Here is a 14,345-nt window from a genome sequence, read left to right as displayed (position 1 = left end):
GCTTAGGGGATATTCTTACCATGTATCCAGTTTATGACATTTTAAAAGAGGGTCATGGTGGAATTAGTTTAACTCTTCCCTTTGCTCACAATTTCAGTCTTATTAGTAGCTGCTTCACTCTTTGTCTCTGGCGTACAGTTCCAGAGGTAGAATCAATGCCGTTTAATAGCTGTGTTTATCCAAGGGTTTTTAAGCAACTAGAAGGACTTCTTGTCTCTACCTCACTCTTTCAATAGAATATATCATTCTTCAGCATAACACCTTAATCACAGAAAATCACCCCAAAGCCCTTTAGGGGAACAATATCAAACAAAATATGACACCGGACCACAAGAATGCTTAGTTTAGATCAGAGATACAGAGAACAGGCCCTTCGGCTCACTGAGTCCACCAAGCTGTCCAGCAATCCCCATACACTAGCACTAGGACAACTTACAAATATACCAGGCCAATTAACCTACAAACCTGTATGTCTTTGGAATGAGGGAGGAAACTGGAGCACTCAGGGAAAACCCACAAAGGTCACGGGGAGAGCGTACAAACTCCGTACAGACAGCACCCATAGTCAGGATCAAACCCAGGTCTCTGGCGCTGTAAGGCAGCCACTCTAATGCTATGCTACCATGCCGCCCTTATGCATTACGGTTATGTCCTAAAGCATGTGGTAGGTTTTAAGTTTCAGGTTCAGGAGAGCAGAGAGGTGGAGAGGGCATTTGGCACTCTTGCCTTCATTGTGAAGAGCAATGAGTACAAAGGTTTAGACACAATGGTACAGTTGTCCAAGTCGTTGGTAAGACACACTTGGGATTGCGGTGTGCAGTTCTAGTTGCTAATGAGCTGTGAGATGAATGCTTCCAGTTTTAAGGTGATGCCAATCTTATCAGTTAGTAGTTGGGGGGGGGGGGGGGATGTTGGCAATAAAATGAGAAAGTCCTGTTTCTCCAAACAAGGAGCACCAGTGCTAACCACCTAGATCAGGAAACTGCATTTAAACCCACAAAGTTTTAACCTGAGATGAGAAAGCTACAACTGGGCTAGGATAATGTGTCAGGATGACAAGATATACCATGCACAGATAAGCTGAATTCAGATTTTTTTTTAAAAGTTTGAATGCTATCAAATGGATCTTCATCAGTATACAGGTAAACCATTGGTATCACTATCACCCAAAGCAAAAACAATCCAAGAAGGCTGTAGTCCTGGCCTGCTATATTTGAGATCAAAAACAGTTCAGCTCACCAACGTTATCATGTGAGTCATCACTGGTATACATTAATGATGATGAGTTTTCCTTGAATATTTTCAGTGAGTTTTTTTTAAATGCTTTGGCACGAGATAAATTGCGATATGAATGAAGTTCCAGATGTTGATTAACATTCAATTTGTGTTTTCTTTAATAGGAACCGTCCAAGTTGCGCAAAAGAATTTCACATTTGTCGAGCTCAATATACTGGAAGATGGCCCTTACCTGCTCAATGATAAATCAATGAGTCACAGCTACATAGGTATTGAATGGTTCCCGCAATATTTTCGCCATGTTGTTCGTCATCTCTTCTGCTGGAGACAGTGACCTACTGCTGGAGCCTCACATCAGCATCTACTGCTCTCCTCATTAAATATATTGGCCAGTCCTCCTGTTATGGGGTGAACACCATTCACATTCAATTCAAGTTAAACTAAATATGGAAGTCATATCCAACAATCATAAAATTGTTCTTCCAATGGAGAATGAACGATTAGTTATAGTGCCTCAGCAGACAGCTGTGATCAGTCTCTGCAACTTGCTCCTTGAAGTTGTAGTCTTTTGGACTTGAATCATTGAACTGCTCAGTTATTTATAAGGTTTAGTTTAGTTTAGAGATACAGCGCGGAAACAGGCCCTTCGGCCCACCGAGTCCATGCCGACCAGCAATCCCCACACGATCCCACACACACTAGGGACAATTTACAGTTATACCAAGCTAATTAACCTACAAACCTGTACGTCATTGGAGCACATGTGGAAGGAAACTGGAGATCCTGGAGAAAACCTACGCTGGTCACAGGGAGAACGTGCCCGTAGTCAGCTGTAGTCGGGATCGAACCCGGGTCTCTGGCGCTGTAAGGCAGCAACTCTACCGCTGCACTACCGTGCTGCCCCTATTACTGACCTCCGGTGCCGCTGTCTGTGAATATTGCACATTTTCTCTGGGTATTAAGGTGATCTTATTTAATCCTTCAAGCCGAACCTTACGCCTGCTCTTTCTGCCTTAGGATATGCTCTCACCTCTGGAAAGCGGATCACACACAAAGATGACTTCAGCTATATTGCAGGTGGCCCTCGCTATAACCACACAGGGGCGGTGTTTGTGCTTGAAAAAGGGATCACAGATGAACTGGAAATCAAACACATTATAACGGGTCATCAAACAGGGTCATACTTTGGGAGCTCTGTGGCCGTTGCTGATCTTAACAGGGACAGGTAGGTGATCTGGATCTCTCAAAGCTGCTGTATTAACATGATTTTTACTATCTGATTTGTAAAGAAGGATGGTTTTTCTTTATTGGGAAAACTCAGCAAGAATATTAATATCTGAGGTAAGAGAAACTAAGGTCCAAACTTGATGGTTAATAGTGGATTAAAAGAAACGTCATAGCTGAAATGTGAGCCTTTCCTAGAGTCATAGAAGCTTGCAAACAGACATTTTGGCCCAATTGATCCATGCTGACTGAGATGTCTCAACTATGCTAGTCCCACCTGCCCACGTTTGGGTCATATCCTTCTGAGTCATTCCTATCCATGTGCCTGCCAATGTTTTTTAAATGTTGTTTTTGTACCAGTCCCAACTAACCCCTCCTGCATCTCAGTGCAGACTCCCACCAAACACCTCCCTCTGCATGGAAAAAGTTGCCTCACAGTTTTTTATGTGTCAAAAGCTATGGGGAGAAACCAGGAGAATGGAGCCGAGAGGGAAAAATAGATTGGACATGGTTGAATAGAGGAGCAGATTCAATAGGCCTAATTCTGCTCCTATGTCATGATCTTTTGATCTGATGATCTATGTCCTCTTGATGCTCTGGGTTAAAAGACTATGTATTCATCCAATCTATTCCCCTCCTGATTATATACACCTCTGTAAGATCACCCCTCAGCACTCCCAAGCAATGATGTCCTGGCTTGCCCAACCTCTCCCTGCCCTCAAGTCTTGGCAACATCTTGAACTGTTTCCTCAAAGGGCCTCAAATGTGTTAAGGAATTGGTTGAGTTCTATGAGACTGAGTATGAGGAAGCAATGCTGGTACACTGTCAATAAATATGGTTAAAGATAGACACAAAAAGCTGGAGTACCTCAGCGGGTCAGGCAGCATCTCCGCCGAAAAGGAAAAGGTGACGTTAGTAGCTGAAGAGCAAGTCATATAAAATAGGTGACGTTTCAACTGCTGTGCCACCGTGCCGCCCCATCTAACCTTTATCATACGCTGCTTTGACCACTCTTTCAATCTGTCCTGACTCTTTTAATGAACCATTCATGTCAGCTCCACATTTCCTGCTCTGAATAGCTCTTTTAGACATGCCCTCTGTTTCATCTTTTAGATGCCCTCTCATGCTTCCACAGCCTGCCTACATCTCCTTGGAAGTATTTTCCTGAACTCTTCACGGTTCAGTATGCCTCCACATTGCAAACTTGAAAATTGTGTCCTGTACATTCAAGTCCAAGCCATTAATTCAAAGAAAGCCGTGGCTCAAGTACTGATCCAGTGGGAAATCCTACTGTTTACATCACTCCATTTCGAGAAACAACTTTTTATGCCTACACTCTTTTTCTTCTCACTTAGTTAATTTTCTATCCATGTTTTTTTCGGCTGCTTTTCTTCAATGCTCTTCAATCTCGCTGAGAAACTTCTTATGTAGTACCTGATCAAATGTCTTTTGTAAGAACATGTATACCACATTAAACACATTTCCCTCATCAGCTTTTAACTCTTATCTCATCAACAATCTATAAAGTTAGTTAGCATGATTTGCTTTGACTATGTCAGTGCTGGGTTTTGCAAATCAATCCACACTTGTCCATGTAGCTGCTAATTCTCTCTATCATTATTTCTGCAAGAACTTTCCCCGCCTTTGGGTTAAACTGCTTTGTAATAACTGGATTTATCCGCACACCCATTTTCAAGCAATTCTTCAAATGAAATAAAAAGATGTTTCTGCATCTTTGATGGTGGATGATTCTCTACTAATTGATGTTTCTTGTGTGAATTCTAATACTTTTCTACTTTCAAGTTTTGCTCCTTTCCTCTCTTTAGTTTAGTTTATTGTCATGTGTACTGAGATCGAGTGAAAAGCTTTTTTTGCTTGCTATCTAGTCAGCAGTAAGGCTATGCATGATTACAATCAAGCCGACAACATTGTACAGATACAGGATAAGAGGAATAACGTTTTGTGCAAGATAAAGTCCAGTAAGATCCAATTAGAGATAGTCCGAGGGTCTCCAATGAGGTAGATGGTGGGTCAGGACCACTCTAGTTGGTGATAGGATGGTTTGGTTGCCTGATAGCAGCTGGGAAGAAACTATCCCTGAATCCGGAGGTGTGCGTTTTCACACTTTTGTACCTCTTGCCTGATGGGAGAGGGGAGAAGAGTGCATGTCCACTCACTCATTGGAGACTGGTCCGTGATTATGCTGGTGGCCTTGTCGAGACAGTGTGAAGTGTGGGTGGAATCAATGGAAGGGAGGTTGGTTTGCATGATCGTCTGGTCTGCATCCACATTCCTCTGCAATTCCTTGTGTCTTGGATGTAGCCGTTCCCAAACCTTGCTGTGATGCAAGTGGCTGAGTTGACTCAATGGCAGCTCTTTGTCGGGCTAGCTTAGGATCCACTCCAATGGTAATCTAGGTGCCCCTCCGATGTATTCACGGGAGAGCAACATCTTTTAAGAATGAGGGGAAAAAATCAAGTCTGTTTCCCTTCGGGTGATTTCGAAAGACACAACAGGATTTCTTGAAGTCCTTGGATGTTCTTCTGGTGTCCTTGCTAACATTTGTTTGGAAGCTAGCATCACTAAGATTAGACTGTACAATCATTAATTTCATTGCTGCTTGGTAGTTCTCTCTCTTGGTTGAGTTGAGTTCTCTCCCTTGGCTGCCCCAGTTCTCTGTTTTACAATAACAACCACATTTCAAGAATTATAAACTAGCCATAAAAGCTCCTTGATTATTCTGGGGCCATGAAAGGCATTGTTTTAATGCAACAACTTATTTTCTTCTTAAAGGCACTACATTTTGCTGATGGAAGCTTGCACATTCCTGGCTGTTTGCCAGTACTTCACTATTTGGCTCCAATTTATATTTCCATTTTATATGACTTGCTCTTCAGTTACTTTACAGTCTACATGGTCCTCATCTGATGTCTATCCAGATATGAACACAAATAGGTACAACAAAACAACGATTAGTACAAGAACCCCCAGTTAATTATAACTTCTTCCTCAGCACACAATCTGAAGGTAGACAGTCAGAATCTTTCCCCCAGGGTGGAAATGTCCAACACTAGAGGACATAGCTGTGAGGTGAGAGGGGAAAGTTTAATGGAAACTAGACCGTGGACGTGTTGGGCCCAGACCTCTCCTGCATTGGTGCAGCACCCTCTCCTACCCCCCTCCCTCCCCTCTCCCTCCCCCTCCCCACTTCCCCTTCCCCTCAACCCCCCTTATCCACCCTCCTCCCCCCTCCCTCCCTCCCCCCCACCTCCCTCTCCCTCCCTCCTCCCTCCCTCGGAGATAGATTTAAACTTTAAAATGTGAATAACTTAAAAAATATAAGACCGATTTGAATACAACTACTTGCATTATCACTAAAGTGACGATGGTGAGTAAGGTGGGCCTAAAATTGTTGCGCTATCGTGTACCGGTTTGGCTGAAGTCCAGTCGCAAACAAGATAACAAACAAGAGTTTTAGTATATAGATGTGCGGGAGGAGAGGGGGGGAGGGGGAAGCTTGTTTACACAGAGGTTGGTGGGGGCCTGGGACACACTGCCACTGATGGTGGTAGAGGCAGATATGATAGTAACATTGAAGAGGTTTTTGGACAGGTAAATGGAGGTGCAGGGAATAGAGGGATGTGCACAAGCTGATGAAGTCAGTTTAACTTGACATCATATTCGGCACATACTTTGAGGCTGAAGTGCCCGTTCCTGTGCTGTGGTGTTCTCTGTTCTATTTTCTAACTGTCAGCCTCCTTAATCAAAGATAATGCAGAAAACACTCAATAAGTCAGGCAACTTTCTTTTAAAACAAACAGATCAAAGACCATTCATCAGAATTAGGGAGAAATAGGAAGAGGATTAGCAAGTGTAACATCGGCAAAGGGCAGAGACAGGGATCTTTCTGATTTTTTTTAAAAGACACAAAGTACTGGAGTAACTCCGCGGGTCAGGCAGCATCTCTGGAGAACATGGATAGGTGATGTTTCACAGAGTGCTGGAGTAACTCAGTGGGTCAAGCAGCATCTCTGGAGAACATGGATAGGTAACGTTTTAGGTCGGAACCCTTCAGACTGATCGTGGAGGTGGAAGATAAAGCTGGAAGAGAGGATGGGCAAGACAAAGACTGGCAAGTGATAGGTGGGTTCTGGTGTGAGGGGGTTTGATTGTCAGAAGGGGCACAGAGACGAGAGGGGGAGGGGAGGGGAGAAAAAAACCAACTAAATAAGGGGTTGTTTGTAGATTCATTACCTAAAGTTGGAGAATTCAACGTTCGCACCATTAGGTTATAGGCTCCCTCTCTGATCAGTTTGGTTCATAATACATATTCAATGCTCTACGTTGTCAAGCTTGTGGATTTCTCCAAGAAGCACCAAGCCGTAGTGAAAATAAACATTGAACGTTCTCTTTTAATGAAATCTAGTGGATTCAAATGTCATGGTACTTCATTTAGAGTGGATAAACAGTGGATTTAACTTATTTATAGCCCAGACCAGGATGAACTGTGCATGCTGCGCTGTTCATCCATGTCTGGGCTATAAATAAGTTAAATCAATAATGATCTAATCATGTTATTTTGTAGAAACTAAAGTGATCTGTTCTATTTTTCAATGCAGCTGGCAGGACCTTATTGTTGGAGCTCCACACTACTTTGACCATAGGAAGGAGATCAGTGGCGCTGTGTACGTTTACATGAATGAGGCGGGGCGCTTCTCTGAGAAGCCAAGCTTGGTGTTGAAGGGTTCTTTAAACTCCATGTTTGGTCACGCCGTCAGCAGCATTGGAGACCTTAACCAAGACGGGTTTCCAGGTTAGATGATTTATTCACTAAAGTTGAAATGCTTTGGATTGCAATCTACATTATCAATGTCATGTACTGTCCCTGCTCCCAACTCCTCCCTCTACATCTGCGTCTGCGCCCAAGATGAGGTGTGCCATACCAGGGCATCCGAGATGTCCTCATTGTTTAGGGAAAGGGAGTTCCCTCTTCCATCACAGATGAGGCCCTCACACATGTCTCCTCAGTACCGCTCTTGCTCCCCCTCCCCCAAGTCATAACAGGGACAGAGACCCCCTAGTCCTTACTTTTCACCGCGTCGCATACAACATATAATCCTCCAACATTTTCGCCACCTCCCACGGGATCTCACCACTAGTCACATTTTCCGATCTCCAGCCCTTTCCGCCTTTTACAGGGACTGTTCCTTCTGCAACTCCCTGGGTAACTCATCCCTTCCCACCTAAACCACCCCCTCCCCAGGTACCTTCCCCTGCAACCACAGGAGATGCAACACCTGTCCCTATACCTCCTCCCTCGGCTCTATCCAGGGACCCTGACAGTCCTTTCAGGTTAGGCAGAGGTTCACTTGCACCTCCTCCAACCTTATCTACTGTATCCGTTGTTCAAGGTGTGGACTATGTTTAGGAGAGTCTGTTTGTAAATTTGATAGGTTGAAATGTCAGTTTATGGTCACATGTACCAATTAAGATACAGTGAAACTCGAATTATCATACTGCCATACTAAAAAATAAGCAACAAGACAAACAACTACATAAAAATTAACATAAACATCCACCATAGCGGATTCCCCACATTCCTCATTATGATGGAAGCCAATAAAGTCTAAACTTCTTCCTCTTTATTGGAGATCTCCAAGAGTCAAAAATGTCAAGACTGTTAAATTGCCATATGTACTGCAACGTAACAATAAATTCTTACTTGCCACAGCTTAGCAGGCCTGTAAATGCAATGCATGCACGTAATATAGAATGATTTTTTTTAAAGTTCAATACATTGATTGCAGTAATACTAGTGTAAAAACCTTAGTGCAACCCAAGATAGTCCATAGATTCAGTCCATCGACAGTTCATAGTTGAGGTTAGTTTCACGTAGTATTCAAGAGCCTGATGGATGTTGGGAAAAAGCTGTTCTTGAACCAGATGGTCACGGTTTTCAAGTTCATATAACTTTTCCCTGATGGTAGAAGTGAAATGAGAATGTGGCCAGGGTGGTGTGGGTGATATTGGCTGCCTTTTTGAGGCAGTGCCACCTGTGGATCTCTTTTGATGGTGGTGAAGTCAATACCTGCGAAGGACCGGGGTGTCTACCACTCTCTGTAATCTTCCATCCTGAGCATTTGAGTTGCCAAACCAGGCCATGATGCAACCAGTCAGTATGCTTGGAGAAGTTTAATAAAGTATTCGTTAACGTACCAAATTTCCTTGATATTGTAAGGAAACGGAGGCATTGATGACCTTTCCTGGTGATTGTATCAAAGTGCTGGTTCCAGGACATGGGTTTGGAGAAATTCACGCTGAGAAACTTAACGCTGTTGGCTCTCCCAATGCCATCCTGAAGTTGAACACAGGTTTGTTGGTCATGTCTTTCTCCTCCTGAAGTCAACAATCAGCTCCAGGTTTTGTTTTTGCAACAAGACCTGATGCACCAATTGCTCGAAATTCATGTTCACACGTTATAGTAGCAGAATTAGGCCATTCGGTCCATCAAGTCTAGTTCGCCATTCATGGCTGATCTATCTTTCCCTCTCTTTTCCTGCCTTCTCCCCATACCCCCTGACATCCAATTCTAATTAACCCCGTTCATTCATTTATGGGGTATGGGCATGGTGAACGAATCCAACATTTATTACCATCAGTGGTGCTTTCACTGTGGCAGCCTGTGGAATGAAGGCCATCCAGTGGAGCTGAACAGAGCTCAGCTGATCAGTAGATGGGGTTATTGCCATCTACTGGTCAGCTGATGCTACATCAGTGATGAGAGGTGACTGAGTTAGAACATTTAGGTTGTCCGGAAGCTAATTCAGGATAAGTAAAATGAACCTAAAACATATTTCAAAATCATGTAGCAATCCTAAATCCCTTTTGTACGGCTTTGTAAAGCTTTTTATGAACACTGAGTATATATAGTGGCTTCTGCTTTAGTTCTGCTGTGCCTCATGAGAAGACTGCTTTGCAAATTTTGCAACACAAAAGGCCATCCCTGCCTTTGCGGCCATGGAAATCCGCCCTTACGGAATTCACAAAATCATGACAAATACATTGGCAATAGGAAATAAAATTCCCTCTCATGGAACTTTTGTGAAAAAAACCCTAAACAAACAAAAATCAAAAATGAATCTTTCAACTTGATGCATGCACAGAACACGGAACAGTCGAGCACAGGAACAGGACCTTCAGTGCACATTGTCCATGCCAAACATGACACCAAGCTAAACTCATCTCAGCTGCCTGCATATGATCGCTGCCCCTTCATTCACTGCTTATCCATGTGCCCCTTGTAAGCCACTGTTGCCTCCAACGCCAACCCCTGCAACGCATTCCAGGCACCCACTGCTTCATGTGTAAAATAATTGCACATCTCCTTTAAACTTTCCCCCTTTCACCTGAAAGCTATGCCCTCTAGTCTTTGACATTTTCACTCTGGGAAAAGATACTGACTATCTACCATATCTATGATGCTCATAGTTTTATATACTGGCACAGTGGCTCAGCCGTAGAGCTGCTGCCATACAGCGCCACAGATCCAAATTCGATCCTGACTACAGGTGTTGTCTGCACAGAGTTTGCACATTTTTCCTGTGACAATGTGGGTTTTCTCCTGGTGCTCCAGTTTCCCCCCACATCCCAAAGATGTGCAGACTTGTAAGTCAATTGGCTTATGTAAACTGACCCTAGTATGTCGGATGCGAAAGTTGGATAGCCATAGAACTAGTGTACGGATGATCGATGGACTCGGTGGGCTGAAGGGCTTGTTTCAACTCTGTATCTCTAAAACTAAAATCAAAATATAGTTGATGCAGTTTTGGTTTGCAAGATATTGAGATACAGACTGTTTTCTTGGCACAAGGGTGGCCTGGCATGATTATCAACCTTTTCAGAGAGTTTGTCTTGGAATGGAGGTGATTTGTAAAGGATGAGTTCTGACTGAACTTTCCCATCCTGACTTAAGTTGGAGACGCACAGAATACAACTGTTTGCAAACTCATCTCTCGGAACACTTGACACATTTTGTTCTGTCATTTCCCACTTGGAGAACACTGATGGGGCAGCGTAGGCAGAAGGTAGTAACATCACAGTAAATGGAGGTAGCAGGCAGAGGATGGTGCTCTGGGATAAGGGCCAGCACAGAAATCAGTGTGATGATAGGTGGACACAAAGTGAGGAGAGTTTCTGATCAGCAGATTGTCTTTTTATCTCTAGGCTTTGTCCACCCGCCACACCTGTAACAACCGATCATTTGCCAAACTTTGTTCTGCTCCCTCCTCTCTTCCAGGTTTCTCCCCCTTCCCTACTACAATCAGTCTAAAGAAGGATCCCAACCCAAAACGTCCCCTATCCATGTTCTTCAGAGGCGCTGCTTGGCCTGCTGAGTTACTCCAGCACTTTGTCTTTATTCCCTTGTAGACATGTATTCCCAGACTATCCCTATCTGTGGGCATGTTTCACAATGGGCACTGCCTCTGCTCAAATCATTCTCTCACTGGCTCTTGCTTCATTCCTTGCAGCAGTGATGCAGAGTGCTGCCTGTTGATTCTGTGAGGATTTGCTTGTGAACTTGCGAATCCATTTCTCTGACCAATATCTGCATTATTTTCAACCATCCTCTGGTGCATTTGGTACATAGCGACAGGGAGGTTGGATGGGTTTTTCTCTTGAGCTGTGCTCAGCTCACGTTCTGTGCCAAATCTCAGTACAATACCATCAGGAAGGAAGTCTTTGACTGGACTGATGGAGGTCAAAGCAATTCTTTCCTGGGCGAGTTTTGTTATAACAAACTTTGGGGTTGATGATTGTTTTAAAGCCAAAAATGAACTCTCACAGCAGTTAAGATTTCCATCTGGTGTGGATCAGGGTCACTTGGATGATTAATTTATGCTTTCTCTGGGACACCTATTTTGAAACGTGCACAAAAATTTATGATGGGATTTATTTATCTTTCATCTCTTAATGGGGAATTACTACCTGCATGGCCATTCTCGATATGTGACCCTCAACTGTGAGTGTTGTATCAACCATCATCTGACAGGAACAGATAGCATCCGAGCTGAGTCTAATTCTATTCCTGTCCTTGCCATGGTTTCCATACATTTTCAGTTCTATCAAAGGTTTGGGATAAGGATCCAGCTATTAAAAGGTCTGTGTAATGAACCATTAAATTCCAGTTGCTACAGAGTTCTTGAATCCAATCTAAATGGAACCTGACTTGAGAATGTACTTTATAAACTCCATGAAATGCCAATATGTGCCACTGCACAACACTAACCTCAGCAATTATGAACTTCTAAGAACTGCCTTTGGTTGTACTAAGAACTTTGGTTATTGCACTGGTATTAAAGTAGTTAATTTATTGAATGCTTTCTGATTGTTATATATGACCAGTGTGTATTGCATTTATGGGCCTGTTAAGTTGCTGCAAGTAAAAATTGAGTTGTTCTCTTAAGGAATTGAACAATTAAATTGTTAATGAAACACCCTTGACTTGACTCTTGATGATGAGACGTGGGATTCCAAGACAACAGGACCACCAAAACCAATTATCGGTGTTTTGCGATGGTTAGATCAATTCACTCAACACAGACCAGAGACTCTACACAAGATGTTTATGGTTTATGTGTCTTATCACCAGTTGTCTTTGAATGAGAGTTACCAATCTGAATTACTTCCTATTTAAAAATACAATGGCCTTACCATAATTCAGATTGAGACCTCTCCTGGAAGATGGACACAAAATGCTGGAGTAACTCAGCGGGGCAGGCAGCATCTCTGAGAGGAATGGGTGCTCTCATTCTCCTTTCAAAATCTGTTGACAGTGGTTTCTGAAAATTTGTATTCATTTAACAAAAATCATGGAATTATAAAATATCATCCCCTTCTAATGAGAAAGTTATAATGGATGATATTGGGGATGCAGCAAGTTTATCAGGCACTCCAGACCCCCACACCCCACCCCGTCAACTCCATCTACACTTCATGGTGCCCATAGAAAGTAGCTGATCTAATCGAGAATCACCCACACAGTGGCCTTTCGCTCTTCATCCCTCTCCCATAAGGCAGAAGATACAAAAGGTTCAAACCACGTACCACCAGATTGAAGAACAGCTTCTTATCAGGTTTTTCAACCGACCTCTCATTTGCTACAGACGTATCCCTGACCTTACAATCCACCATGTTGTGGCTCTTTCACTTTATGTGCGCGTTTACCGAGATACACTGTTACCGAGATGCAGCACTCTTTCTGCACTCTGTTTATTTTGTCTTTTGCACTACCTATTATTATCATGTCTGGTACGACCTGCCTGGATAGTATGCAAAACAAACTTTTGCACTGTATCTCCGTAAAAGTAACAATAATAAATCAAGACGAATACTGATTTGTTCAGTCACAGTTAAATATTTGGTCTGGTTCCTCCTTCTGGGTGAGATGTTTAAAGCAGATAATCCTCTAAGGAGAATGAAGCTGATAGCAGAGAAGAAACAGCTGCTAATTCCTGCAGTCCTTAACACGTGTCACTCTCTCCCCAGCTGGTCAATGGTCTCGCATTCACGCGTGAATGTTTTCACCTCGGATGCACCATTCTCTGCAGGCAGCAGGGTAAAGGGTTGGTTAAACATGTTTGTTTTTCTTCCGCAGATATCGGGATTGGAGCACCCTATGATGAATGGGGTAAACTTTTCATCTACCAAGGTGGAGCAACAGGGCTGGCTCCCAAACCCAGCCAGGTATATTGCAACTGTAACATTTACACATAGCATACAGCACTGAAGCAAGCCACAAAATGCTAGAGTAACTCAACGGATCAGGCAGCATCTCTGCAGAGAAGGAATAGGTGACATTTCGGGTTGAGACCCTTCTTCAGAACGTGGAGTCCAAAGAAACGTCTCGACCCAAAACGTCACCTACTCCTTTTCTCCAGGGATGCTGCCTGACCCTCTGAGTTACTGCAGCATTTTGTGTCTATCTTCAGTGCAAACCAGCATCTGCAGTTCCTTCCTACAGCACTGAACAAAGCTCTTTTCCAAACCAGCATTTTCGCAATGTTTATGCTCTATTTGACCCTCCCCCAGTCTTCTCCATCTAATTCCTTACACACAGCAGTGATTGCCTTCATGGATACCCAGCTTCGCTTTAGACGTATCTGTATTATTCACCTCCATGGTGGCAAATTCCACAGACTTTGAGTAAATAATAATTTTTTAATAAAGCAACTGTGTTTAGGTTTGAAGTACAAGATTGTGTCCAAGAGAAAATGGAGACATTTGGGTGAGGGTTGCAGAAATAGCAAAATATAATTTAGACAATAGGTGCAGGAGTAGGCCATTCGGCCCTTCCAGCCAACACCGCCATTCAATGTGATCATCGCTGATCATTCTCAATCAGTACCCCGTTCCTGCCTTCTCCCCATACCCCCTGACTCCGCTATCCTTAAGAGCTCTATCAGAATGCATTCAGAGAATTGGCCTCCACTGCCTTCTGAGGCAGAGAATTCCACAGATTCACAACTCTCTGACTGAAAAAGTTTTTCCTCATCTCAGTTCTAAATGGCCTACCCCTTATTCTTAAACTGTGGCCCCTTGTTCTGGACTCCCCCAACATTGGGAACATGTTTCCTGCCTCTAACGTGTCCAACCTCTTAATAATCTTATACGTTTCGATAAGATCTCCACTCATCCTTCTAAATTCCAGTGTATACAAGCCCAGTCGCTCCAGTCTTTCAACATATGACAGTCCCGCCATTCCGGGATCTTCTTGATTGCTTGAGTGGGTATCTGCTCCTCATGGTTTAGCTTTGAGAAACCTTTGAGATTTGATTTCCAAATGAGTGATGTAGATTTATCAGATGGAGCAGTGGCTAGTTATGTC

At 43.3% G+C, this 14,345-nt stretch overlaps 1 protein-coding gene across 2 annotated transcripts in view; it reads left to right on the top strand.

The window, feature by feature from the left end:
* itga3b (integrin, alpha 3b) overlaps window positions 1-14,345 on the top strand; it is a 155,785-nt gene that overhangs the window by 97,757 nt on the left and 43,683 nt on the right. For both annotated transcript variants that reach the window (XM_078424333.1, XM_078424334.1), the window contains exons 5-8: window positions 1,401-1,505; window positions 2,254-2,461; window positions 7,081-7,274; window positions 13,116-13,204. In XM_078424333.1, coding sequence (XP_078280459.1) covers window positions 1,401-1,505; window positions 2,254-2,461; window positions 7,081-7,274; window positions 13,116-13,204 — 596 coding nt within the window. The remainder of the gene's footprint in view (window positions 1-1,400; window positions 1,506-2,253; window positions 2,462-7,080; window positions 7,275-13,115; window positions 13,205-14,345) is intronic.

The sequence above is a fragment of the Rhinoraja longicauda genome, chromosome 29 (assembly GCF_053455715.1).
Source record: "Rhinoraja longicauda isolate Sanriku21f chromosome 29, sRhiLon1.1, whole genome shotgun sequence".
Taxonomy (NCBI): domain Eukaryota; kingdom Metazoa; phylum Chordata; class Chondrichthyes; order Rajiformes; family Arhynchobatidae; genus Rhinoraja; species Rhinoraja longicauda.
This window is presented reverse-complemented; position numbering and strand designations above follow the sequence as displayed.